Genomic DNA, 23,677 nt, shown 5'->3' with positions numbered 1-23,677 from the left:
CGTGTGTCTAACAGCTATTCTCTCCGCGAAATGTGTGCCAAGACGCTAGTGGTGTACCCCTCCACGTTGAGTCAAGGACCAGGATCTAATATCTGGCTCCCTGTGCCAATCCCCAGACGGATCACCCAAATGATGCGAGGAAATCCCTCCCACTACCGACCTTGACGACTGCCGAATACCGAGACCTCACTTCTACCCATGCTCTCTGTGTTCTCAGACTATGTCGGTCGCCTTATCACGACTGGGGTAGATGGATCCTCCTTCTCCAAATGATGTGTTCTCCCAGACCACGAGGTAAGCACTCCCGGCATAAGATTCAGCTGGTCAACCGGGGTTCTTAATAACACGGACATCGCTTCGTCTTCCTTCTCCCCTTGCCATGTAGACTCGGATACAAAAGGTGTCGGGACAACGCGGAAAAACCCCTAAACATTCTGAACAGCATTCGTCTCAAGTCCATCTGACCAAGCAATCCGTGGGTGAAGAGCACTCGACCTACATCCAGACACTGTGTGCTGTCTGAACTGCAAACACCTCGCGCCATGCCGGCTGCAACCTTGCCTCGGGAGAGGGGGATGATGGTCATCTGGGGAGAGGTCCAAGACAAGTCCACCGATGAAGAAGATCTCAACGAATGGTGGACCTATGAGCACCTCCCGGAGCGTCTCGCCATTTCGGGCTTTCGACGAGCTCGTCGCTACTACTCGGTCGAGGATGCCAAATCGCAGTACCTGGTCTGCTACGAGGTCTCTTCGGTGGACGTCTTCACCTCACCCGCGTACATGGACGCGCTGAACCACCCCACGCCCGGCACCCAGCGAAACATGCCCTTGATGGCGTCCATGAACCGTCTGGTATGTCGCGTCGGCCAGTCTTGTTCGCGGCCCGAGTTTGGCCAGTTCTCCGGATCGGGATCGGGCGCCACAATAGTGCTCATCACCTTCCAGCCTCCCGCGTCGCAGGGCCAGAGGGACGAGCTTGGCGGTTGGATTGCAGAAACCGTCTGGCCGAGCCTGTCGAGCCAGCACCAGAGTCTCCTAGCCATTCACCTCCTCCAATACGACCGATATGCCTCACAGTCAGGAAGCTCGACCAAGTCGTATGAGAAAGCCAGCTTTCAATCTGCAGAAACGCCGGAGAGATGGGTCATCTTGGTCGAGCTGGCCGAATCCATGGCGGCCCCGTTTGCCAAACACCGGGTTATAACTCAGAGCATCGTGCAGCAGCTGAAGATATTCGCGGGAGAGATTGAGGCTCGGGCATTTGGACTCATTTGTGCGTTGGGCCAACAGTGAATACCTAGTGTGCGAAGACAGTCCACTTACAACATAGACATTAGACCTCACTCAGCGTCTGTTTCAATCAGCATGTTCTCCGCAGTAGAATGGTTTGAAAAATGATAGGTAAATGCTGCTTTGTGTACCCTATTCAAAGGGGCCGAAATACCTAACATTGTATATAAATTGTTGCCGGGAAATCCGCCTTTGGTTTAGGCAGCCCAGATGTGGGCGCTGCTTTTGCTCCGAATAATAGGTTCTCGTCTTTATAGAGCAAGGAACTGAAAGTTGCTGCTAGCACGCCGCGGATCCCTTGTGTACCTCAGGCCGGCGCACAAAGCGTCTCCACCCGCCCTAGTATATCCGATCACGAAGATCCGCGTAAGGTCATCGTCAGAATGTCTGCATTGCCGCCGGCAGCTCATGAATCCCGACAGACATGGATGGCATCCGTTGCCAGAGCCCGCAGTAAACGACGTGGCCGAGAGTGACGGGTCCCAAACGAATATGACGAAGACAATAAAAGTGAAAACAGCAGCGACCCTCTCATTCCCCAAGGACATTTTTTCCCCCCAAAGAGACTTAGGTTTTTGGAGGAAGTGCCAGCCACGGGCAGCAAGGCTTCTATATCGCACGCTTCCATTGACAGGATCGGCGAGGTGTGTTGGTAGCGAGAGGGCGACTATGAGAGTTATGCCAGCCTTACCGCAATGGCTGCCGCAGGCCGTCACCCGAGATCTAGCCAAGGGAAGTAATAGAGATGTTATCCAGCGAAGCTTTAGCTGAGCTGGTATTACCAGCAAAACTGAACGAACAGCCACGCTTCTGATTGGTTGCCCTTACCGGCGCTTATCGATTGGCTAATGAGAAGACAGATAACGTGACTTCCATGGATCTTAGTTATTCCGATCCTAATTCTCACGATTTCACTTTCCATTCCGGCTTGTCGCCGCCGCCACTCTTTAACTAACTCAACTTCCATTAACAACAACATTAAATTGATCATCAACAGCCTCATTTCATCGTTCTGTGACATAGAATCCATCTGTGAACAACCCTAATTAAAAACGCGTAGTTAATCGCTTCCCTGGCGTCTTGAGGAGTGCCTGAAGGGTCTACGCCTCACAGTCTATTTTTTCTGTGTATACAAGCTACACATGCTGATATATTTCTCCAAACAAACAGACTGTGCTAGACAATGTTTAGCAAGTTAATACCCCCGAAACTGCTGCCTCTAACAATAAAACCCTCACCCTTAAAGTCACGGACGCCAGCCCCGGCCGAGTTAAGCAAGTCAAAAGATAGAGGTAGTCTAGGCGTCATCCATAGGTTCTACTTTAGCCTGGTCTCATTTAGCTCATCCTCAGCCTGTTCAGACCGTCCTCCCCTGCGTTACTCATACTTCCGGGGGAAGTTTCCTGCGATCAATCCAGCGTGCATAGAACCGCGAGCTCCGTTCAGTCAGCCAAGTGCGGAGGGGTTGGCTTGATCGATCAGCCCATGTGAGCCATCTCCGAATCTCCCACGCCACATCCCAATTCATGAAAATCATTGAGAGGATAAGGATGGGAGCGGAAAGAGTGGGCCAAATCCAGAGACTAAGGTCGCTGTCCTCAGAAAATTGCGAGAAGTTCATTCCGAAGAATGAACAAGTGAAAGACAATGGCACAAAGACAAATGCAAGTTTGGTGAGCTTGGTGATTCGTTCAGCCTGCACAATTGCCTTCTGGGCTTCTTTGATGCTTGCCTTGTTCATCATGATACCCATGCCACGATCACATTCGTTCGCGAGATCCTTGGCCTTCTCGAGTAGATAATCAAAATCATGTAATATCGTGTCTAGCTTTGACATTGAACCGCTCGGAAGACAGGGTTTCAATGAATCATGTTGGGTCATGCTGGCTTGAGTCTCGATAAAGCTTTTGTTTTCGAGTAGTCGTTGCATATGACGACGTAATACTCGCTTGTGGTATAGGAGGTTTGACACCGTGGGCTCGTTCTGAGCCTGTGACCGAGCTGGACTTAGCTCCGTGCTAATCTTCGCCTCTATCATGTTGAGAAGTTGAACCTCGGAGTTGGCGCAGAGACGAAGGATATCAATCAACACGAATATAGGAAGATCGGATACGGTGTCGGCTTCCAAATGGCGGTCATACTCGAGGTGCAACAACGAGGCTGTCTGGACGATCCGACAATGATTGGTATCATCTTCTTCAGATTTTGCCGTTTCGTTGATGTATGACTTCCCGCCCAAGGCCACACCATCACGTTGCTGAATGGTAGGATGGAGGCTTATTTCAAGGGGGTCGACTCCGAATAGCTGTGGGCTCCATGGTTCGGCAGGACCTAGATTCAGGGCTTGACCTACATCGAGCCATACCACTGCTGAAGTATGGCGTTAGCATGTGGCAGACCCGAGGAGACTCTACACAATGTTCTCACCAAGCCATTTGTCATCCGCGGAAGTTATGTGCACCGAAACGTCCTGCTCGAGACTAAAGTGATCGTGGTCATGGATGGAGAATTCTCGCACGATCGAGTCCCCGGACCTGCTCTCGCCTTCACGGCCGCGGGCGAGTCTTTCCACATAGTCAGCCCAAGAGTCTTCGGCACGATGTCTAACCATGTCCAAATCGGCCTGGTCGGGCCTGCGCCCGGTTCTGTGATGCTGCATAACATAGCCGATCGTGTTGAGCCGGAATCGCGTCATCTGGCTGGCCCCGGAGGGCATTGTAGGTAACAAGAAGTAGTCGGGTCGTCGGATGACATGTTTGAAATCAAGATGTCTCTGGAAGAACTCCGGATCCAGGCGAAATTTAGCACCTATGACAGCCAGCCACTCGGGAGCGACGTTGCCGCGTATAAAGAGCAATCGCCCTTTGATATCAGTCTGTGTTTCTAGGTTGAGGTTAGTGAGCTGTGTCGACCGAACGAAGTGATGAGTCGAATTATTGCCCCGGTCGCCAAAGCAGTATAGGGTAACATAGCTCGTGTCAACCATGGGTTCATTGGCAGACACGTTCTCATGAGAGCTCGCAGCGTTGTGCCTCTCATATGGCCCCAGCAAATACGCTGCGAGGTTGGCGAAGTTGGTTCCAGGATAGACAGTTTCTGCCGCAGAGCGCTTAGAATGAGACTCGACAAGACGAGCATAATCTTGTGGTGAGACTGTCAAAGGTTAGCCTCGGGCTTCAACAGGCGGACAGGTACAGCTGACTCGTTTTCTTCCATTCTAGCTCTGGTCTTGTGCGAGTTATTGACGGGAAAGCTGAAGGTGCCAGTGTCGCCATGGTATTTTTAGTAACGACAAGCGATTTACACAATGTGCTTTTTTTCTTCCTTTTTTTTTCTTTTTTTCTTTAAAGAAAATTGTAACAATCAAACGATTGTGCGCAGTCCAGCGTTGTGTAACCCACCTTCAGTGTTCTTGGGAGGGCCTAGAGGACAGAGAGAACAAGGCTTGGCCTGTCGCACAAGGCAACTTGGTCAGTGTGCTGCGGCTCGGTTTGAGCGATCAATTCGCCTTGCTCAGCCTGAGGGCGACTCAGTACGGCTTCTCGCGCGGTAGGAGTACGCGAGACGTGTGCTCGAGTTATGATGCAGCGTCTTGAATGGATGGGCGTTCCCTCGGGGGACATCCTTCCGCCACGGTTGTACCCGCCTCTTCCGCAACAATGTAGCTTATTTCCTTGTCGTTCTGTCCCAACTTGTAGCTGGCTCGCAGCCTTTTGTGGTTATTACTCCCATGCCGCCGGAGAGTGCTTCTGAATCGACTCGTATCCGTATCGCTTTGATTGTCGCTCTCGTACCGGTAGGATAGCAGTAAAGTCAGGTGCCCCTGGCTGTCGTAGTCTCGCAAGGCAGGTGTGCGCGTTTCGCTCGTTCGCCGCATGTTGTAGTGACGGTGGACAGTCGGCGATAGAGGGGGCGCATATCGCCCCGAACTTGTATTCAACTCCTCAGTAACCATTCAGGCACTACGTATAGCCAGGAGCCGCGTGTAGAACTCACTTCGAGCCTAGGCGAAGCTTTCTGCGCTTAATATCACGCTTTATTTTTACCAGGGTACAGTTCCTTCTTTACCGCACCAGTAGCACACCCTATCGCCTGTATTCTTCTTGCGCGTACGTTTCGTACGCGACTTAGGTGGCTCATGTAGGGCTACGAAGCGTAGCTCCGGCCGTAGATAATTCACCTAGGCCTTCTGTTATTGACTGTGAGGTTAGGAACCTCGTCCTCTACCTCGACCGCTAAGATTGGTCCCCCCAACGAGAGAGTCCCTTGTTGTAGCCGTTTTAGCTTGAGAGATGAGTCTGCCATGCGGTTTGCAGTGTCTGGACCATATCCCGTAGGGCACTCGCAAAATGTGACCACACCATAGGCCGCGCAGGGAGGCGACTCTACTACCGTAGAGCTTCGTCGCGTAGATAGGACGCGGCGAATGCGACTCGCCTACTATCGTCGTACTTCTCTCCACGGCGCCGAAGTATACTGCTGCTCGTAGGTGAATTTCCTGCTGGCTCTTACTAGATCTCTTCATTCTCCTGGAGCTGTTTCTTTTCGAGGAGCGTCACACGCAACCAAGTGTGACGCTCCGCATCGTCTTGACTTCCCCCCTCTTCAATGGTTGTGTATCCCGCTGTGATTGGCGTGGGTCGTCGTCAGGATGGTTCACGAGCAAAGGCGCGTGAAAGCCGCCCACCCTCGAGTCTTTGGCCCGAGGGTTTTACGGGCGATGTCGTACCCGGTTCGAATAGAAGGATATTCGTGATTTTGACAGGCCCGTATAGTTTTGCTGGAATCTTTCTTCTCGTTTGAGGCCATCTTTGAAATGATGAGCCTGATGGTTGGACAATTGTAAAACAGGTGGAGTAGTGGTATCGAGATTGACGTGTGACGTGCGACGTGCGTGGGTCTTACACCAGCGGTCCATTCGTTCGATTCTCGATCCGGCTGCCTTGCCTTCCAAAGTGGCCTTGCTGGCGTGCTGGCTAAACCCAAATTTCACTTGGGAACATGAATATTTGTAAAACAACTTCACTACAACACACAAGCCGTCTGTTAGTCATGGTGATGCCGGTCGGACAGTTTTCGGCCTGGCGCTCTGAGCGTCGAGGCCTGCAGTGGCACCTAGCAGCATCACCCCTCACCAGCAAACACATCGCACCTACCAAACGCGCACCGAACTTTACCGAAAAGCTGGGAAATAGGGTAAGCTCTACTACTAATGCCAAATGAACAACCTGCACCGTTGCTACCACCCCTCGTTTCGAAACATTTCAATCTTCAGCTCTACATCTGCCTACCATGACGCGCTCGGTGCGGGCTGCGCGTAGAACAAGGAACCTGCACCGGGTCGGCCACTTGTTGTTGTTTGAGCTTCACGACCTCAAATATGTTGCGAGTCATCGATTGAAGGTGAGCCGAGGGTCTTTGATATCTGCGCAGGCGGATTTCGCTAATCTCTATCGTGAAAAGTGTCCCGACGGTATAGGATGGCCAACCAAAGCCTTGCTAACAATCTTGCCGCGACAATTTCCCGAGTTTCCCTCGAAGGACGGCCAACAGTCGTACGTCGATTATGTCTTGCAAAATGATGACGTCTTGCAGCCGGAGTTCTTGGCCAATGTCCTTCTGCTAGATGGGCCCGGCGACCCAAGAGGAAACGTCCACAATGAACACGATCTCGTCAGGTCTTACGGCAGCAAAATTCTCTCACTGGAGCGGTGGTCACATCATGTGACCCTCCCGGTGCCAGGACCGTACCTTATTGAAGATGGTTCGTTGTGGCAAGTGTCCAGGCTATATGACGATATTCAGGGCGCCTTTATGGTTGCGGTAGAGCCACCTGAGGCAAAGAAGTATTGTTGGCCATGACTACTCCCATGGTACTCTTTGCTGACTAAAGAGCAGGGTTGGCGACACCGTGTATATCCCGTTGAGGATCTCTGGTGCGCAGTATCAGACTTTGAGCATCGCGACACCTTCGCGTGCAGTAAGGTACTCTAAAGGACCATTAGATGGGATGCGCATTGCAGTCAAGGACATGTTCGACATGAATGGATTGACAACGACACTATGCAACAGAGCTTTTTACGACATCAGTACACCCTCGACTTCTACAGCAGTATGCGTGAAGAGACTCATTGACGCTGGCGCGGACGTACTAGGAACGACCAAGATCAGCTCAATGATATCAAGAGAAGAGCCGACCGAGGCCATTGATTACCATGCTCCGTTCAACCCAAGAGCTGACGGCTACCAATCTCCGGCTGGGAGCAGCAGTGGAAGTGCTGCTGCGATTGCTGCTTACGACTGGCTTGATCTTACCATAGCAGAAGATACCTCGGGAAGTGGAAGACGTCCCGCCGCAGCCAATGGATGTTTTCAATATCGTCCAACACATGACCTTGTGGACCTTGGAGGAATGTGGCCGACTTTTCTGCAATTTGATACTCCAGTCATCTTGTCTCGAGACTTGACCAAATTTGCTTCAGTGGCTTCGCTGTGGTGCCACCTCGAATCAACGACAGGCGCTGGAGTTACACCTAGACCCTCTTGCATCCTGTATCCGCAAGACTACTTGCCGAAGGATAATGAACAGCATTTGGAACATCTTGAGTCCTTTGTTGATGACCTCAGGACTTCGATCAGTGGCACGCTGGACCGAGTCTCGATAAGGCAGAAATGGCTAGATTCACCCCCAGAAGGTTGTGAGGGCCAGGATCTCGAAGCCTTTCTCAGCGATGTTATTGTCCAGACCTTCTACCGCGAGTTCTATCACAGCCAGGCTTCATTCCGGGACCGGTATGTGAAGAAGCGAGGCAAGGAACCCTACGTGAATTCTTTCGTGAAATGGCGGTGGAACCTGGGCAGAGGAGTCACGAAAGAGCAACACCGAGAGGGTCTGCGACGGTTGGAGGTCTACAAGTCTTGGTTTCTCAACGAAGTCATGGGAGGTCCGGAAAAGAACTCAATCTTGGTGATGCCTATCTCGGAAGGGGTGCCAAACTACCGGGATCATCCCCCTAACCCACCCACCGTACAAAGCGGGTTCGATTCCCTCTTCCTGTCTCCTATATTGGGATGCCCAGATCTTGTCATTCCAATAGCACAAATCCCGTTTGAATCCCGCATCACCGAACGTCAAGAACAACTTCCCGTTTGCGTGAACCTGCTGGGAGTACCCGGAAAGGATCTTGATCTGATTAGTGCAGCAACAGCTGTACTCGACACTTCCGGCCGGCCATGTGCAGTTCGGGTTGGCTCAGAGATGTTCTAGCCTTGGTCCAATGTTCCAAGACCCCGCCTTCCTCATCTCGAACACTCTACTCTCACATTGAAATATCACTTGGACCAGAATGTGACAAGTTCATCGAAATCTTCTTCTGTCAAGTCCCGATCCGGTTTGTTGGCACCTGCGGAGAGTTCCCTCCATGATCTGGCTGCATATTTGAAAAGCGCTGAAGCATCGTCTACCGCACCGGCGCGATGAAGGATTTTGGCCTTGAGGAAGGAGGAGCGCGCCAGTTCTGGTCTATAGGTAGCTTGGTGCGTGCCCCAGATCCCCAAAGCTTGGTCGATAACCTCTCGAGCTTGCTCGAGATGTGTTCTGGGCTACAGTCAGCTTCAAACAAGTCGAACTTGGTGGTATTTATCACAAAGCACCCACTTCGATAAGGCTCGATCTTCACGGTTGAGGTGGCTGTGGCGGAGCAAATGCTGTGCAATTCGATGGCAAATGTCGGCGAAGCGATGATGTCGAACGCCCACGGTAGCCTGAGCTTGCTTGAAGGCATTTTGATGGCATTCCCAGCTCTGCTTAAATTCTCCGAGGCTCCATCTCACGTTTCCCAGACCATACCACAAGCGCCCACAACTGTTGAAATATTAGCATTACATCAAGCGATAAAGGGTTTATGCAGGGAGGTAGGTTAGCTCACCGGAAATTCTCTTTATCCAGAAAGCCGAAAAGCTCTTCCCGGTCTTGAATTGCATCCTCGAATATCTTGATTGCACGGGTGAAGTCACCTTTCAGCCAAGCAGCCAAACCTCGATTTGCGTGTGACACGGTGTTCATGTCTTTTCGGAAGTCCGGAAGCGAACTGTACACGTCAATCGCGCTCTCAAAGCACCTCTCGGCTCCGTCAAAGTCGCGAGACATCATTCTTGCTATTCCATTTTCGTTGTAGGCAATGGCTAGGCGTACATCTCTGATCGCAGTCTTCTCGGCAACTTGCATTCTCATATCCAGGAGAGCCCTTGTATGTTGCATGCACAATTCCGGATCGTTGGTCTCACTAGCTATGGCACCCATTGTGTAATGGATGTCCGCGAGTAGGTTTCGACTCTGCTGGCTTTCTTCGCAAGTCTGGCAAATTTTCCATGATTCGTCAAGCATGTCGCGGATAGCACAAGAGTTTCCTGTTGCGTGTTGATACCTAGTAGTACAGTGGTTAGTCAAAACTCCGAAAAATAGGGTTGGAAAACGCCTCAACGCGTCATCAATGTTTGACTCACCATCCAGCTTCATACAACAGCTTCGCGTATTGAAACTTCGATAGATTCTTGCCTTCGAGCAACTGCTCCTTGTACTCAGCTCGAAGATAGTTGACGTGCTGGTAGATTTCTTTGCATCGTGGCCACCGCTCGACGTCGTGGATCTTGTGCATGGCAGCAGAAGGCCACGCTTCGCACAAGAGAGCCACCGTGTCTGCAAAGATCACGTCCAATTTGCGTCTCGAGTTCACTCTGACGGCATCCTGAAGGACCCTATGAATCCTCACGCCAGTATCGTCATTAACCGTCTTCAATAAGGAGCTGTTCATCAAGGCAGCACGGGCCGTGAAGAACCCCTTTAGACGCCTGGGAAAAGATGCATCCGTGATTACTTGAGCACAGCAGTCTTTCATCAAGTAGTCTTGTATGCAATCTGCGTCCAGAAAGATCATCGCCTCTAGTAAACTCCGCGAGGACGGCGTCAGCGTGTCAATAGCCCAAATGGAAGCGATCGAGCCTCTGGCTCTCGCCGGTCTTTGCTCCAGCTCAAGCTCTAGGACGTTCAACGACTTCAGCGACCCCGTTGGAGAGTCCATCGGATTTCTCGTGTCATCTTCATAAACTTCTAGGAAATCTTTGAGAAGCATATACTGGCGGCGAATGACACCAGCCATCTGAGCAATAGCCAGTGGAAGTCCGCCAAGTCGTTGTGACACCATCAACGAGAGATGGTCGTCGTCGTTTGCGCCGGTCAATCTCTGGAGAAGCTGGGCGCCTGTGTGATTGTCCAGTGGTTCCAGGTCCAGGACTGTGGTATCACGAGAAAATGATGTTTTCGCCAGTGGATGTCGGCTGGTGATCAACCACGATCCAGATCCAAATATGTGTGTGCATTCACTGATAACGTCCGGGTTGTCTGCATTGTCCAATACAATCAACCAAGAGGCCTCCGTCTGGCCGACAGTATCGTGTGTTTGATCTAAGAGCTTCGTGGGTTTTGACAGCCAGCCTTTTGCTGTCTCCCTGTTGACCACGAGATCCCGGGGTTCTTTATCATCTTCAAGCCCCAGATTGACGGCGATATCGGCAAAATCACGCTCTAGCTTGTTCACAGTGTCAGCATGGATCCAGAAAACAGCATCAAATCGTTCTTGACGGGAATGTGCAAACTCTAAAGCGAGTTCTGTCTTTCCAAGACCGGCCATACCACAGAGAGTAACATGTCTCGATGCTTGAGATTCGGAAGACACCAGACGGTCTTGAGAAGGAAGCAATACGCTGTCAAGCAATTCCAATTCGCGAACCCTGCCTGTGAACTCTTTATTCCGCGGGTAGCCACCCAGGGATCTGCATGGCAATACCGCCTGCCTTCTTGACGGAGCGAAAGCCTCAACCATGGGAATCACCTCCAGATCAAGTGTCGTGGATCCATATTGGCCCTCTCCAGTGTTTCCAGCCTCTGCGCTTCCTTCGTTCCGGCTGAGGACATACTCGGCAGCCTCCTTCGAGCCGCCACTGTCGGATCTGTGGTCAGATGGAGTTCGTGATCGATATGAACGCATCCGATCCTCTACATTGCTGATAGAGTATCTCAAAACAGTTCGCATGAAGTCGACGATATGCATGTCGGGCTCACCGTTTTCATCCTTCAGACTGCATAGATCGAGATGTGACAGAGGTAAACCGAAGCATTGCTCCCGCAGTGCGCCGATCTTCGCCAGTTCCAAGTCAACAAGAATCAGTTTCTTGCTTGTGAAAGTTCGGGGAATGACGGTCTTCCTCTCTTCATACACAGACAAGATGCGTAAATTGGTATTGACATCTTGAAAACGAGCTCCTAAATTAGTCAACAGTGATGTGTCATTTTTCTTCTGGAGTAGCGCCTGCTTGTTTGACATCCCCGGGTTGGCCGCTCTCAAAATCCATAAACATTGCTCCCAGAGAGTGTCGTCTCCTGGTGAACTATGCGGCGTGCCAAGGAACACCATGCCAACTAGGGCATTGAGCAGGAGATAATATCTCGGATGTTGGAAGTTTGCAATAGATATTGCCTGTTTGAGGATGAATCCTCCAAGACTGTGGCACATAAGAAGCAACGGGCGCTTTTGTGCATCGGTGGCACTCCGAAGCTGAGAGAGTTCGCGGAGAAGATTTGCGCCTTGGTCGAGGAAGAATTGCCAGGAAAAGTGGTCATCAAGTGGAATTTGGTACTGGAACTCGAGAATTCTGAGGCGGGTGTGTTCTTCTCGCTCTAACATCGAGAGCCATGATTGCTGACAGACTCCCCATTCCCGGACAGCCGCGGTGCCAACTCCAGGTATCAGGACCAAATCCACATTGGGGTTTGGATTGGAAAAAGCCTCTGATATTGTCAATCTGCTGCCGACTTGGGTATCAAAAGTCGCCATGAACTCGGGAGTGTCAAATGTGACGGAAGTCGCGGAAAGTGTCTGTGCGACGAGAGCTCAGCCACATTCTATAACAATGGCGGCATGACTCGGCTCGTTTTCTTCTGCACCTTGGTAGTGAGAGGTCGGGTGACTCACTAGGATTTTTGATTGTAGAGGCGTTGTGGTGACACGAGGTCAGGCAGGCAGGCAGGGATAAAATTACGTCTGGAAGGCATAGTGCAGTGAACGGCCGTGAACGCCCAAGTAACATAAGAGTGCCAGTCACTTCGAGTAGGACAATCACTCGTGCCAACTTCGGGACCCAACGTGAATTTTGAAACAAACCGTGCAGCCCTTCCTGCGCCCAATCTCAAGACTCCGGAAATTTGATCTATTGTAGCACTGCAAAATAAATATATATTCTTAATCGCAACATGCAGGCACTGATTGGCCACAAGTTCTTGTACCAGCTCAGAAGCCCAGCACTCAGTTCTTGGTCTACCCAAACACTCTGAAGGTTGGAGCTTGTTTGCCACGCATCAACGGTACAGGCGTCCTCCCGTCAGGGATGGACCCTGGCCCTGCAAGCAGCCACTATGTAAAACTTGAAAAGACGCAGAAGCTTTGTCACTTTTATGGATTGTGTATCGCTGAAAAAATCACTCTTCATCCCTACTGGTTGTTATCGAGTGCGTCTGGTGATCACAATACACCGGTTTGGTGATTGAGCTTTTGGTTGGTAGAAGTGGGCATGGAAGCGTCTTTCCTGTACCATGAACCCACGGAGCCCGACGTTAACAGCTAGTTGCAAGAGAACACGTTGACACAGGGTGCATGACGTCCTGGTTGTTGCGACCAGAAGAGGGGTGTGCTTGGGCCGCAAAAGGCAAAGGACATAAAGACAGTGTCCATGTTTTCATCCACCCACCATACCTTCGTCATACTACCAACAGTGATATCAACCACCTCCAGTCAGGTTTGTTATGCTAGGCAGAGAGCCTAAGCACAGTTGCTTGATCGATCTTGAAGGAAACAAACTGTACGTATGGTCAACCGTCTTGCCCTCGAGAATAAACCTTGACTAAAGGAAACGATAGCGCTGCAATGCTTTCCCTAAAAGTCGAAAAGACTCAACCGTGGAAGGCTCACTGGCCCAAGAAAACGAGCCAACCCGTTGCCGGAGGGACTCACACCGATCATGGATTTGCAAAAGGGGAGATTGTGGTCATGGATGGGAACACCACTCGCGGCCCACCCGTGGTGAAAGAGATGAAAGCAGCCGACAAAGCTATGGAAACATAGTTTTGTCGTAGTGGACTGTGAGCAAAGAGGATATTGTCACAAGCTCGGAAACGATTTTCATACCTGCGACAGCAAATTGAAAGCCCTCCAGGGGTTTGGCATGTGTTGTAAGCAAACTAGATCAGGCAAAAATCGTTGAATCAATCATAACATCGTATAGCATAGGTGCAGAGTGTTCAAAGTACAAGAACAAACTTCCTTCTCGTCGACGTGCTCGAGCTTCTATCCTAGACAGTAAACTGATAAAAGTTATACCATGTGACCATGGATACCTTCAAAGAGCTTTCCCACCTCCTGAGGGTACTCTTTTAGATCTGCGTAGAACACAAATGCGCGGCAGTCAATACTTTCTCGAGCCGGATCCCCAGCTTGGGTGTTAGGGCTGTTGAATCCTGCATGGGGGCACGCTGTCACAGATCAGTTGTTTTCGCCATGGATCGACCCTGCGAAGACATACCACTCGGTTGTGACACATCAGAATCAGCACTCTTGAATATGGTAGCCTCGTTTGGCATCTGGTCGGACAAGTAGTACCATCGATAGCTTGGACTATACATGACTTGCATGTTCTCCGTAACCCATGTTGGAAAGACAACATCCGAAGGGATGGTGTCGTTTTCGAAATCAACAGTTCTAGAATCAACAATTCCCAAAGGCCAGTCTCGTACTGGACCACGCAGAGGCTTCCACACACTAAGCAGGCCTTGTTAGCTATGGCTGAGTTATCCAGGCGTGTCAACGCACTTAATGACCTGCCAACGGGAAGTCAGAATTTCAGATGCGTGCTTGTTGTAGAGAGTTGTTAACATGCGAACAGCTTCATCGTGTGTGAAGTCTAAGTCCTGTTAGTAACTTCTGAGGCTCTGGGAATCAAGGATTCACACCTATGTGACACATAGCTGTTGGTTGATCCCAATCATAATTTCTTCCTTGAGAGACCGGAAAGTGCGCTTCGCGACGGCGAACCTAGTTCCATGATGAGACTCGGTCTGAGGTCTGTCGCGACCAGCATAAATATACCGCGTTGTCCATAACAAAGACATGCTTGGCACCCAACTTCTTCTTCAAGGCCGAGATGAGATCTTCATGATAGACAGATTTAATCTTGGTATAGTCGTTGAAGTCTTCATAGGTCATTCTGGATTCCAATGGCATGACGCTAAAGCCTTGCACGCCCACCGACGGCGGCTCCTCAAGCTTGCGGATGTCATTCAGGGTAATCTTGTGCTTCTCGCGACGTATGTTGGATTGAGCAACTCCGTCAGCGTAATATCGCATTCCGTAAGGCTTTTCCGCCTCATACAGCGTTTCGCGCTTCAGGAAATACATATCAGCTTCCAAATGACTCTCGCCCGTGGTGCTTAGGCCGTTGGTAAACTTTTCAGTGCTCTCACAAGTCACTACCAGCAACGTTTCAGGTGTCATGGCTGCCATGCCGCTGGAACAAGCGGCGTGTTGATGGACACCTAGGGGGAAGCCCACAGGGAGAATGGGGATTGCTGAAGTCATTTCAGAGTTCTGGCACTCCTGCCACTAACTAGCTGCTTCATGGCTAGAGGCTAACCGGTAGAGCACCTGATGGATTGATCACCAATTGTATGACGCACCACGAGCCTATCCTAGACCAGTCACACGCGCAGAACTGACGTGTCTGACGTTGATACGCAGGTATACGGCGCGGACGCCTGTCAGTCCAGCTTGGTAACGTTCAAATAAAATACACACACGCGAATAGGGCGCCAGTAGGGTAACAGTAGCACTACCTAGGCTGAGACTTGTGGCTTCCCAGCGTCGGCCTAGCTTAAGTGACAGCATCATCGGTTAGGAGGTTGCGGGAAGGAACGACACCCAACTTGAAGTTGACTGAGAATGCCGGTGGACCTGCCTCGTTGCACAGACACGGTGCCCAACCTCCTCTCTTCAGTTGGTGCTGACTGACTTGGAGATGGCAACAAACTCTCACCTGTCACCCTCAAAGTGGTCATTGTGAATATGACACCCTCTCCAAGTGAAGGGCAAGCTCTTGCCTCTAATATAGGTCCAAGCTATGGAAGTGTCAACTTCAGCATCAAAGATCAAGGTGTCCATGATGAGACTCTTCGGCACTTAGAAGGTGGTGTGAGAGAGGGCAGTTCTCTCCAGAACTGGAATGATAACAAAAATGCCGAAAATCCTCGTAACTGGTCGCGTTTGTGGAAATATAGCATCATTGCGCTGGTGAGCTTTATTGAGCTTTTCACGTTGGTTGATACACAGTCTTCTGCAAGGCACTTCAGATTAATATTTGTGCAGGCACTTGACGTCCATGTTGTATGCTCCGGGTATACCTGCTATGCAGAGAGATTTCAACAGCCACAACAACACACTTGCAACCTTCACCATGACAATTTACGTGCTTGGCTTCGCCGTTGGTCCCCTACTGTTCGCTCCACTTTCGGAGGTCTATGGTCGTGTTGTGATCTACCGATCCTGCCTGGCCTTGTTCATGTGTTTTACCGTGGTCTGTGCGCTATCTTCAAGCATCGGCATGCTAGTGGCCTTCCGCTTCATTGCAGGATGTTTCGGTGCCGCCCCTGTCGCCATAGGCGGTGCGATGGTGTACGATCTATTCGAGGTCAAGGAGAGGGGCCTAGCCATGGCCATCTACCACTCAGGTCCTATATTCGGAAATCTTCTTGGACCGCCCTTGGGTGGATTCATCATTCAGCACCAAAGTTGGCGATGGGTTTTTTGGATCATCACAATATTTGTAAAATGTTTCGCATCTTTTGCGGACCCCTTTCGTCGCTAATGTTCTACAGGCTGGCTTTGCTTTGCTATCCTCCTTCTTCATTCTAAGGGAGACTCATGCACCGACCATTTTATGCCGACGAAAAGCCGATGGCGGACCGCGTGGCTTTACTCCAAATCATACAAATCCAGACCTTGTTGATGATATATCTCAGGAGATCCAGACACCAGAGATGAGGCAGGCTATTCGCTCACCGACCACCTCACGCTTTGGGAGTTCGGATGCCCATGTTCCGGATGTCGTCAAAGCAGGCCCTGCTACTCTTCCGGTAATCAAGACACCGTTGAAATCGGATATTGGAAACCCAAGTCTTACAAAGCCAGAATCTGCTGACAAGGCTATTCGGGCTGCTAAGAGACCATTGACACCAGATATCGACACTCCAAATCCCAGAGCGCCAGACCCAGATTTCGAGGTTTTAGGGGCGATCAAGAGACCGTTAAAGCTTCTACTTTTCTCTCCGATCATCCTGGCTTGTTCACTTATCATATCTATTGTGGCAGGAACAATGAACTTGATCTTCGCCTCCCTGGGGCGTATATTTCAGGACGAGTACGGGTTTTCTACGAGTGCCTCCGGTCTCATGTACCTAGGAGTCACGACAGGATTTCTGTTTGCGGCGTTCGTTTTCGGCAGGACGAGTGATGGTATCTCTCAGTTCTTGATGAAGCGGAATGACGGAAAACGGCAAGCTGAATATCGACTGCCTGCTATGATGATTGGATTGCCGCTGGTGGTCATCGGTTTATTCTGGTATGGCTGGAGTGCACGGTACCACGCATTCTGGCTTGCTCCCATGTTGGGTCTATACTTCTTTGGTATGGGCGTCACGACCATTCAGGTGAGCGATCCCAGAGCCAGCGCAAACATTCTTCCAGTGTACTAACGTATTATAGCTTTCGTTGCAGACATATCTGGTCGACTCTTTCACCGAGTTCTCAGCCTCCGCTCTGGCAGCAACAACCATGACAAGGTGTATTGGAGGATCTCTCCTTCCGCTCCTTGGCCCAGTCCTTTACCAAAGACTAGGTCTCGGTTGGGGAAACAGTGTGCTAGCATTCTGCAACCTCGCACTTTGTGTAGTGCCATGCATTCTGTTCACGTGGGGGGGAACATGGCGAGAGAAGTATATGCCTAGAGATATGTAGAGCAGCACTACAAGCACGGGACCTTTGAAGGTTCAGCTCATACATGTCGGACAGTGTGGCCACAGACAATTATGGCCTAGTAGGATACACTTGTTAGGTGATTAACTTTTAGTCAAAATCGTGATAAAATCCGTGAATCCATCCATACACTCCCGTTCTTTTTTGGTTTACACTAAAAGAATAGCTGGATCTATCTATCTTACTAGGAAATGCTGGGACTGGTTCCGTGTCGGTCTTCACCTGGATTATTCACTGCGATCACGTTATTTGCACCGTTTGAGTCCCTCGACTCGCTCGCCAACAGCAAGACCGGACGTCCCCGAAAACTCATGGAGCTGCGCCGTCTCTGGCTCACGACGTGAAAAGAAATGTCTCCCCAAGAGGCAGGCGTGCCGAGTTCCCAGGTCACAGTATCTTAATTATCACAGGGCAGCGAGGAGTTGACCTGATTTGGGCTACAAGAGCTCACGCGGGATAAAGCGGGCTTACGCCGACTTTCAGTAGCCTCCAACACGAACTCGAGTTTAATTCTTGCACTCCCCTCCCGCAAACCAAAGATCTTGAATAGCAAGACAGATTTTGCTGAAACACGTTCGACGATCAAGCTTGACGGGATTTTGATATACTAATATTGAGTGGAGAACTCGCGTCGTCGAGTCATGGCTCGTACGTGCTATTGACAACCCTTCACGTTAGCCTATGCGAGCACATCTCATGCCACCCAATTCCGCATGAGTGATCCATCACTCGATGGGTGTCATCGTGGCTGTTCAGACGTCCTGCATCCCCTCAGGATAGCCCGGAGCATTTGAAGTCATTCCGAATCAAGAGCTGACAAGCCTTCACCTCTTGCACAGACACTACATTCCCGGCCGACCTTCCCGTCCCCAAGGACGACGGTGCATATAACCATCTCAGCGATTTTGCTATCCCTACCAGCCTCAGCCTTCCCATTGCACGCGATCCAACGCAAAGGGTTAATCTGGCCGGCTTGAAAGGCTTGACCGTTGTATTTTGCTATCCCAGGACAGGTATTGTCCATCTTTTCCTCCAATCTCGTTTACCCTTAGTTGCCCAAACTCCATTCCTTCCAATATTGAAACAGGGTTTTGACCAGGCGCACCCAACGAGACCGTTCCCGACTCGTGGAATTCCATTCCAGGCGCGAGAGGATGCACGCCGCAAGCCTGCTCTTTCCGGGACAGTCTGCCGGAACTGCATGGGCTAGGGGTTTCCCATATTTATGGCATCTCCACCCAATCGCCCGCCTACCAAGCGGAGGTGCATGAGCGGCTGCATCTTCCCTATGATCTTTTGAGTGACGAGGAATTGGAATTCCAGAGAGGCTTGAATCTGCCGACATTCGACTGGGAAGGGCAGAAGGTCCTCAGACGATCGATGATTGCGTTGCAGGATGGCAAGGTGGTTAAATGGTGGTATCCTGTGTTTCCACCCGATCGGGGCGTGGATGATCTGATTGAGTGGTTGAAAGGACGATAGGCACCGTTGTGGTCTACGCCTGCTCCGGAGATGCGGACTCGACGATCATGCACGACGTTGTGAGTCTGTCTATTGCCTCTCTTCATGTTGACTTCTCAGTTATGCCCCTGCCATGGCCATGGGTATGGTAGTCAACACTCCGTTCTTGTCGTATTTTGCCTTGAAGAACGTATAGCTGAGTGTGATGGTGTCGATGCCTCTCATCTGAGGATCCTTGGCAAATTCCGGGTCGATAAAGAAGAACACTGGCATGTCAACCGTCTCGCCTGCGTTCAACCTCTGCTCTTCAAAGCAAAAACACTGGATCTTGCTAAAGTACGGCGCCACCTGTGCCGGTGTGACGGAATATGTAGCCACGCCAATGATATCTGCGTCTCCTTTATTCGTGGCTGTGTAGAAAGCGAGGGCCGTCTCGCCAGGAAGAACCCGAACTTCCCGTTGCTGCGGCGTGAACTTCCAAGGGAGGATGTCGGACACGGAGCCGTTAAAGGTGACACGCAAACGACGGTGGTCTTCGACGGGTTTCAAGCGAAGGGCTGGGTCTCCGGTGGAATCGTGGGCCTTGACAGGTTGGCCAGACCACCCGGTTTGTTGGCAAATCTGGGAAGGATTTAGCATCGTGAGCTTCTCATGTGGTGCTCTCTCGGGTGGTGCTGACCATTTTATAAAGAGGAACCGAAGCATAGGAAAGTGCAAGAAGCAGGATTCCCGCACTCAGTCCATAGTATCTAAGCTCCGTCAGCGGCTGGCAGACCGTTATCCTTATTACAGTGTACACACAGAGTGGTTCGATTCTTCTCCCGGGCTTGAGCTCTGGCGGCCTCGAAAGGATTGGCATATTGAGAGCGTTTAGTTGATTGTGAAAGTGGACGAATTTGTTTCGCAGGTTGGAGAGGCCGGCGGGGTATATTATAAGGTTGGAGACGACGGAGTGATCTACAACAACCAGATGCTACTCGCCCGGACATACAACAAAGAGAAATCATGGTGAAAGTGGGAGGGTGCAGTGTATACAATTGGTGGACTGATTTATTCGTGAAGCTACAAACTTTCCGCAGTCGTAGTATCGTGGTTGCGTGTCGCGAGTATGTGGGATACCGTACTGCAGCTACGGCTAATCATAAATCGTTGAGTGTCGGCCTTGTGAGTATTTCTCACTTCGACAAAACATGTTCCGTGTTCCTTTTGCTTATGCTTATGGTCGTATATTGCTAACAACATATCAATCTCGACGTCTCATTCTGCTGGGAGACAATCTGTGCCTCTAATCACAGCGACATCTATGGCACTTCCCTCTAGACTTGACGACTTCTTTCTACTGTTTGTACATTTGACCCCCTGGAGCCCCTTTGATGAGGAGGATCCTCAGGTGCTGGCCGGTATTAAGTTGTTCCGGCGCCGCAGACACCAAACAACATTCTCCTTGTCCATCCAGAATGCGCCACTGACACTGACACCAATCACGTCGATCCCTTTATAGCACGTTGGGAAATCCACTGGCATTGTCGCTTGTCCTTGATATGCCAATGTACACACATCGACGCGCCATCTTTCATCGCCATCACCACTACCCGCGCCAGTGCCCGTACTATCGCCGCGGTTCCTGACCCGTGGTTCCTTGAAATCCGCTGGCAATGACCAGGTTTCTCACCATTGGCAGATCCCGTCCAAGCTTTGTGCTATGTGCTATGGTGAGGCCTGGACTCGTAAAGACTCAGCTGGAATTCACTCTGTCGCAACAACCGTCATCGCTGATTCTTACACCCTTCCTCGAGAAATGTTAATATCTGCGCTTCAAAGCATGCGTCCATGCAAACCCTTGGACCAAGCCGCGCTGTTGTCTTTCGCTCTCCCTTAAGTGTCTGTTCACGTCGATCGTTTTTCCCTAGATACTCCTCTGTCACCTTTTGCGCACGCGCTTTGCCGTGTTTCTTAACTTCCCAAGTATGAGAGTGGCTTGGCTGTCTTCTCGCCAATTCCTGCGCCGTTTCGTCGCATCTGTTGTTCTGTCCGCCTTCGCTATTTGGTATCTGCTTCTACCAGACCCAAAACATAGAGTGCAGACACAGCCCGAAGTCTTGGAGCGGCGATACCCCTTGCTTTGGCGACACGTGCATTCGTTCAATGGTACTGGAGGAGGTGCGTGTTCCAGTGCTAGTGCTCGACGGACAACCGAAGATTGCTTTACCGCAATCCGTTTTTTCTTGCTTCGGCTTTTCACTGACAAGCTTCAGCATGGTATATTCCACCCTCCTGGTTGTCATCTGCCAGTGTTCAGCCGGAGACGATAGTTGATGCGGCTCTTCTGGCTGCGCAAGCTGCCAACACCAACAAGCACCGGTTCATCAACCAGTCTTCCATTCCCTTACTTCTGCACCAAACATGGAAGAATCGGCGTGTTGACACTTGGTCGGATCTGCTTCGCACCAGTGTGGAGAAATGGATATCTTGTGTAGTGGCTGACGACATGGCTTACTTCTTCTGGGAGGATGAAGGCATTGTGCGAATGTTGGCCGAATTTGAGCCTGACTTTGTCCATCGCTTTGTTTCCTTGCCCTCGAACGTGGAGCGGGCTGATGTCTTCCGCGTTCTGGTTTTGAAATGGTTTGGCGGGATTGTAAGTTTCTCGTCCCCGAATCAAATCATGCCTGCATTGGCGAAAGATTGACGATTTTGCAGTACGCAGACGTGGACACGCGACCCCTTCGTCGCCCTGTCTCTTGGGTTTCTGCTTCCGACCTTGCACCCTGGACCGACGCCGTAACGGGACTGAAGTATTCCTCCTACAACACAGTAAGCACCATTCTCGGCATTGAGGCTGATTGTGTGCCTTTCAAGAGTGACTATTGGCGCATGGGGTATTCGTACCCGGTCCAACTCACACAGTGGGCGTTGGCTTCCAGTCCTGGCCACCCTATTCTTTTACGTTTCATGGACACTCTTCAACGGAGGCTAGCAGATGTTGCAAGGCGCAACAGGGGAGATATCACCGCTCCCCAAGCCGTAAGGGAGCTACAACGGATTGGACCGCTGTCTTTGACAGGACCAGTTGCCGTGACCGTCGCAGCAAAGACTTGGTTAGAGGAACGGATTGGACTGCGGTGGAACGCTCTCACTGGATTAGCAGACGGTGGCCAAAGCAAGCTGGTCGACGACGTTTTGATCTTGCCAATCACCGGGTTTAGGTATGCGGCCTTTCCTCTCCATGATAGCTGACATTCAGATGCTCACAACGGACAGCCCCGGTCGAGGCAAATACGGCAATATGGGCTCGAAGCCAGTCACGGACTCGTCGGCGCGAGTATGGCACCAGGCGCAGGGATCATGGCGCTCGTTCGACCCCAAGGTCGAATTTGGGAAAGCCTGTCGGACCTTGCTCGGGTTGTGCAAGGACTGGTCGAAGCAGCCAGATTGACTACGCGGTTCTGCAGATGTTGATGTGCCGGTGGAAGTGGAGAGTTAGAGACGCGTCTTTCCCTCGAGCCGATCTGTCGAGCCGGAGTCGAGGGGTCGATGATTGATGAAATGTACGAGTACAATCAACAGGACAGGACACGACAGGATAGGATAGGGTTCAAAGATTAGCGTACCTAGTTATTCACTCACACAGTGTCTCATTTTCTGACTCACACTTTGATGTGCGGGATACGAGACTAATGAGAAGGTAGTGTTGGATACCTAGGTACTTAGTAATGAGAAGCAGCGGGTCGAGTCGAGTCTAAATTGGTACTCGGCGCCAGCACCAGCTGAATTTCCTCTACGCAGGGATGTCATCACATCCATCCATCAATGCGACTTCGGACATGTGGGATCTTCTCTACCAAACCAAAGTGAGGGCTTGATAAGATACGTTACCCTACATTACATACAGATATACCTAGGTATCCGTGATTCACGGTCCCAGACACTTTGAGCATTCCGCTTAGGACCTGTATAGTTTGGATATATTAGGTACCTACATAGATACATACCTTTACCTAGAGGGCTTCACTCCATGTCCTTCACGCTTCACCGCGCCCTCGTCGCCGTCAAGACGACTCGATTCCGCCAACCGCCCCTGGTCAGCGCATAGAAGACCTCTCGCATCGATTCGTGGGTCCAGAAGATGCCGAGCCCGTCAAAAATACATTTCATCTCGGCGAGGAGTGTGCCTTGCTGGACCGGGTCGGCGAGCACGCCGTAGCACAGCGGGCCCGCAAAGGTCATGTAGAAGCAGCCAAAGGGCTTAGTAGTGGCAGCGAATTCGAGCGTCTCTAGAACAAAGGTCGCCGACTGGGCGGTCTGGAGGGACAGCGCCGGGTTGGGCCGCGGCGCGAGGAAGTTCTGCAGCACCGTGTTGATCAGGATGACGCAGCCGTGGTAGAAGGTCGCTTGTTTGATGGACCGCGCGGGTTGTACTGATTCAGGGGTGTTCTCGGGGCGGAAGACCGCCGCGGGGACTGGGCCGCGGTAGGCGCGTGGGCAGGTGGCGTGGACGCCCGGTGTCGAGAGGGTGCGAGCAACGGTCTCAGAGTGGATGACGATAGCGGCGCGGATGCTGTATATCTGAGAGAGCAGTTCCGCATAGAGTGGTGATGAGGTCGAGGGCGAAGACGCGGGGTCAATTTCTCTGGCACGAACCAAGAGCCCAGGCAGGCTCGCCAGGACCGTCCAGAGCTCGGCCATGAGAGGGCTGGTAGAGTCTGCGCCATCGGTCCTACGCATTGCGTTGACCCATTCTGGCCCACTGAGGAAGCAGTCCTCGCCGCGCAACATGCACTGCGTGATAAT

At 51.2% G+C, this 23,677-nt stretch overlaps 7 protein-coding genes across 7 annotated transcripts; 4 read left to right on the top strand and 3 right to left on the bottom strand.

Moving 5' to 3' along the window:
* Nucleotides 1-542: 542 nt before the first annotated feature.
* AYO21_08857 (hypothetical protein) lies at nucleotides 543-1,295 on the top strand (the record flags this gene model as incomplete). The annotated part of the gene is made up of 1 exon (XM_022658798.1): nucleotides 543-1,295. One exon carries the CDS (start codon nucleotides 543-545, stop codon nucleotides 1,293-1,295), a length of 753 nt encoding a protein of 250 aa, XP_022508848.1.
* Nucleotides 1,296-2,673: 1,378 nt separating this feature from the next.
* AYO21_08856 (hypothetical protein) lies at nucleotides 2,674-4,567 on the bottom strand (the record flags this gene model as incomplete). The annotated part of the gene is made up of 3 exons (XM_022658797.1): nucleotides 2,674-3,662; nucleotides 3,720-4,445; nucleotides 4,495-4,567. The coding sequence occupies 3 exons, from the start codon at nucleotides 4,565-4,567 to the stop codon at nucleotides 2,674-2,676; spliced, it is 1,788 nt and encodes a 595-aa protein (XP_022508847.1).
* A 2,017-nt stretch (nucleotides 4,568-6,584) lies between these two features.
* AYO21_08855 (hypothetical protein) lies at nucleotides 6,585-8,559 on the top strand (the record flags this gene model as incomplete). The annotated part of the gene is made up of 3 exons (XM_022658796.1): nucleotides 6,585-6,695; nucleotides 6,756-7,138; nucleotides 7,191-8,559. The coding sequence occupies 3 exons, from the start codon at nucleotides 6,585-6,587 to the stop codon at nucleotides 8,557-8,559; spliced, it is 1,863 nt and encodes a 620-aa protein (XP_022508846.1).
* Nucleotides 8,560-8,624: 65 nt separating this feature from the next.
* Nucleotides 8,625-14,893, bottom strand: AYO21_08854 (hypothetical protein; the record flags this gene model as incomplete). Its single annotated transcript, XM_022658795.1, has 7 exons — nucleotides 8,625-8,889; nucleotides 8,950-9,156; nucleotides 9,221-9,718; nucleotides 9,798-12,226; nucleotides 13,724-13,875; nucleotides 13,926-13,983; nucleotides 14,489-14,893. 7 exons carry the CDS (start codon nucleotides 14,891-14,893, stop codon nucleotides 8,625-8,627), a joined length of 4,014 nt encoding a protein of 1,337 aa, XP_022508845.1.
* A 955-nt stretch (nucleotides 14,894-15,848) lies between these two features.
* AYO21_08853 (hypothetical protein) lies at nucleotides 15,849-17,145 on the top strand (the record flags this gene model as incomplete). Its single annotated transcript, XM_022658794.1, has 2 exons — nucleotides 15,849-16,217; nucleotides 16,270-17,145. 2 exons carry the CDS (start codon nucleotides 15,849-15,851, stop codon nucleotides 17,143-17,145), a joined length of 1,245 nt encoding a protein of 414 aa, XP_022508844.1.
* A 1,861-nt stretch (nucleotides 17,146-19,006) lies between these two features.
* On the bottom strand, nucleotides 19,007-19,525 carry AYO21_08852 (hypothetical protein; the record flags this gene model as incomplete). The annotated part of the gene is made up of 1 exon (XM_022658793.1): nucleotides 19,007-19,525. One exon carries the CDS (start codon nucleotides 19,523-19,525, stop codon nucleotides 19,007-19,009), a length of 519 nt encoding a protein of 172 aa, XP_022508843.1.
* A 1,849-nt stretch (nucleotides 19,526-21,374) lies between these two features.
* AYO21_08851 (hypothetical protein) lies at nucleotides 21,375-22,322 on the top strand (the record flags this gene model as incomplete). The annotated part of the gene is made up of 3 exons (XM_022658792.1): nucleotides 21,375-21,524; nucleotides 21,587-22,092; nucleotides 22,148-22,322. 3 exons carry the CDS (start codon nucleotides 21,375-21,377, stop codon nucleotides 22,320-22,322), a joined length of 831 nt encoding a protein of 276 aa, XP_022508842.1.
* Nucleotides 22,323-23,677: the final 1,355 nt, after the last annotated feature.

The sequence above is a fragment of the Fonsecaea monophora genome, assembly GCF_001642475.1.
Source record: "Fonsecaea monophora strain CBS 269.37 chromosome Unknown Scaff81, whole genome shotgun sequence".
Classification (NCBI taxonomy): Eukaryota; Fungi; Ascomycota; class Eurotiomycetes; order Chaetothyriales; family Herpotrichiellaceae; genus Fonsecaea; species Fonsecaea monophora.
Note: the sequence above shows the minus strand (reverse complement) of the source record. Positions and strands in the feature narration are given on the sequence as shown.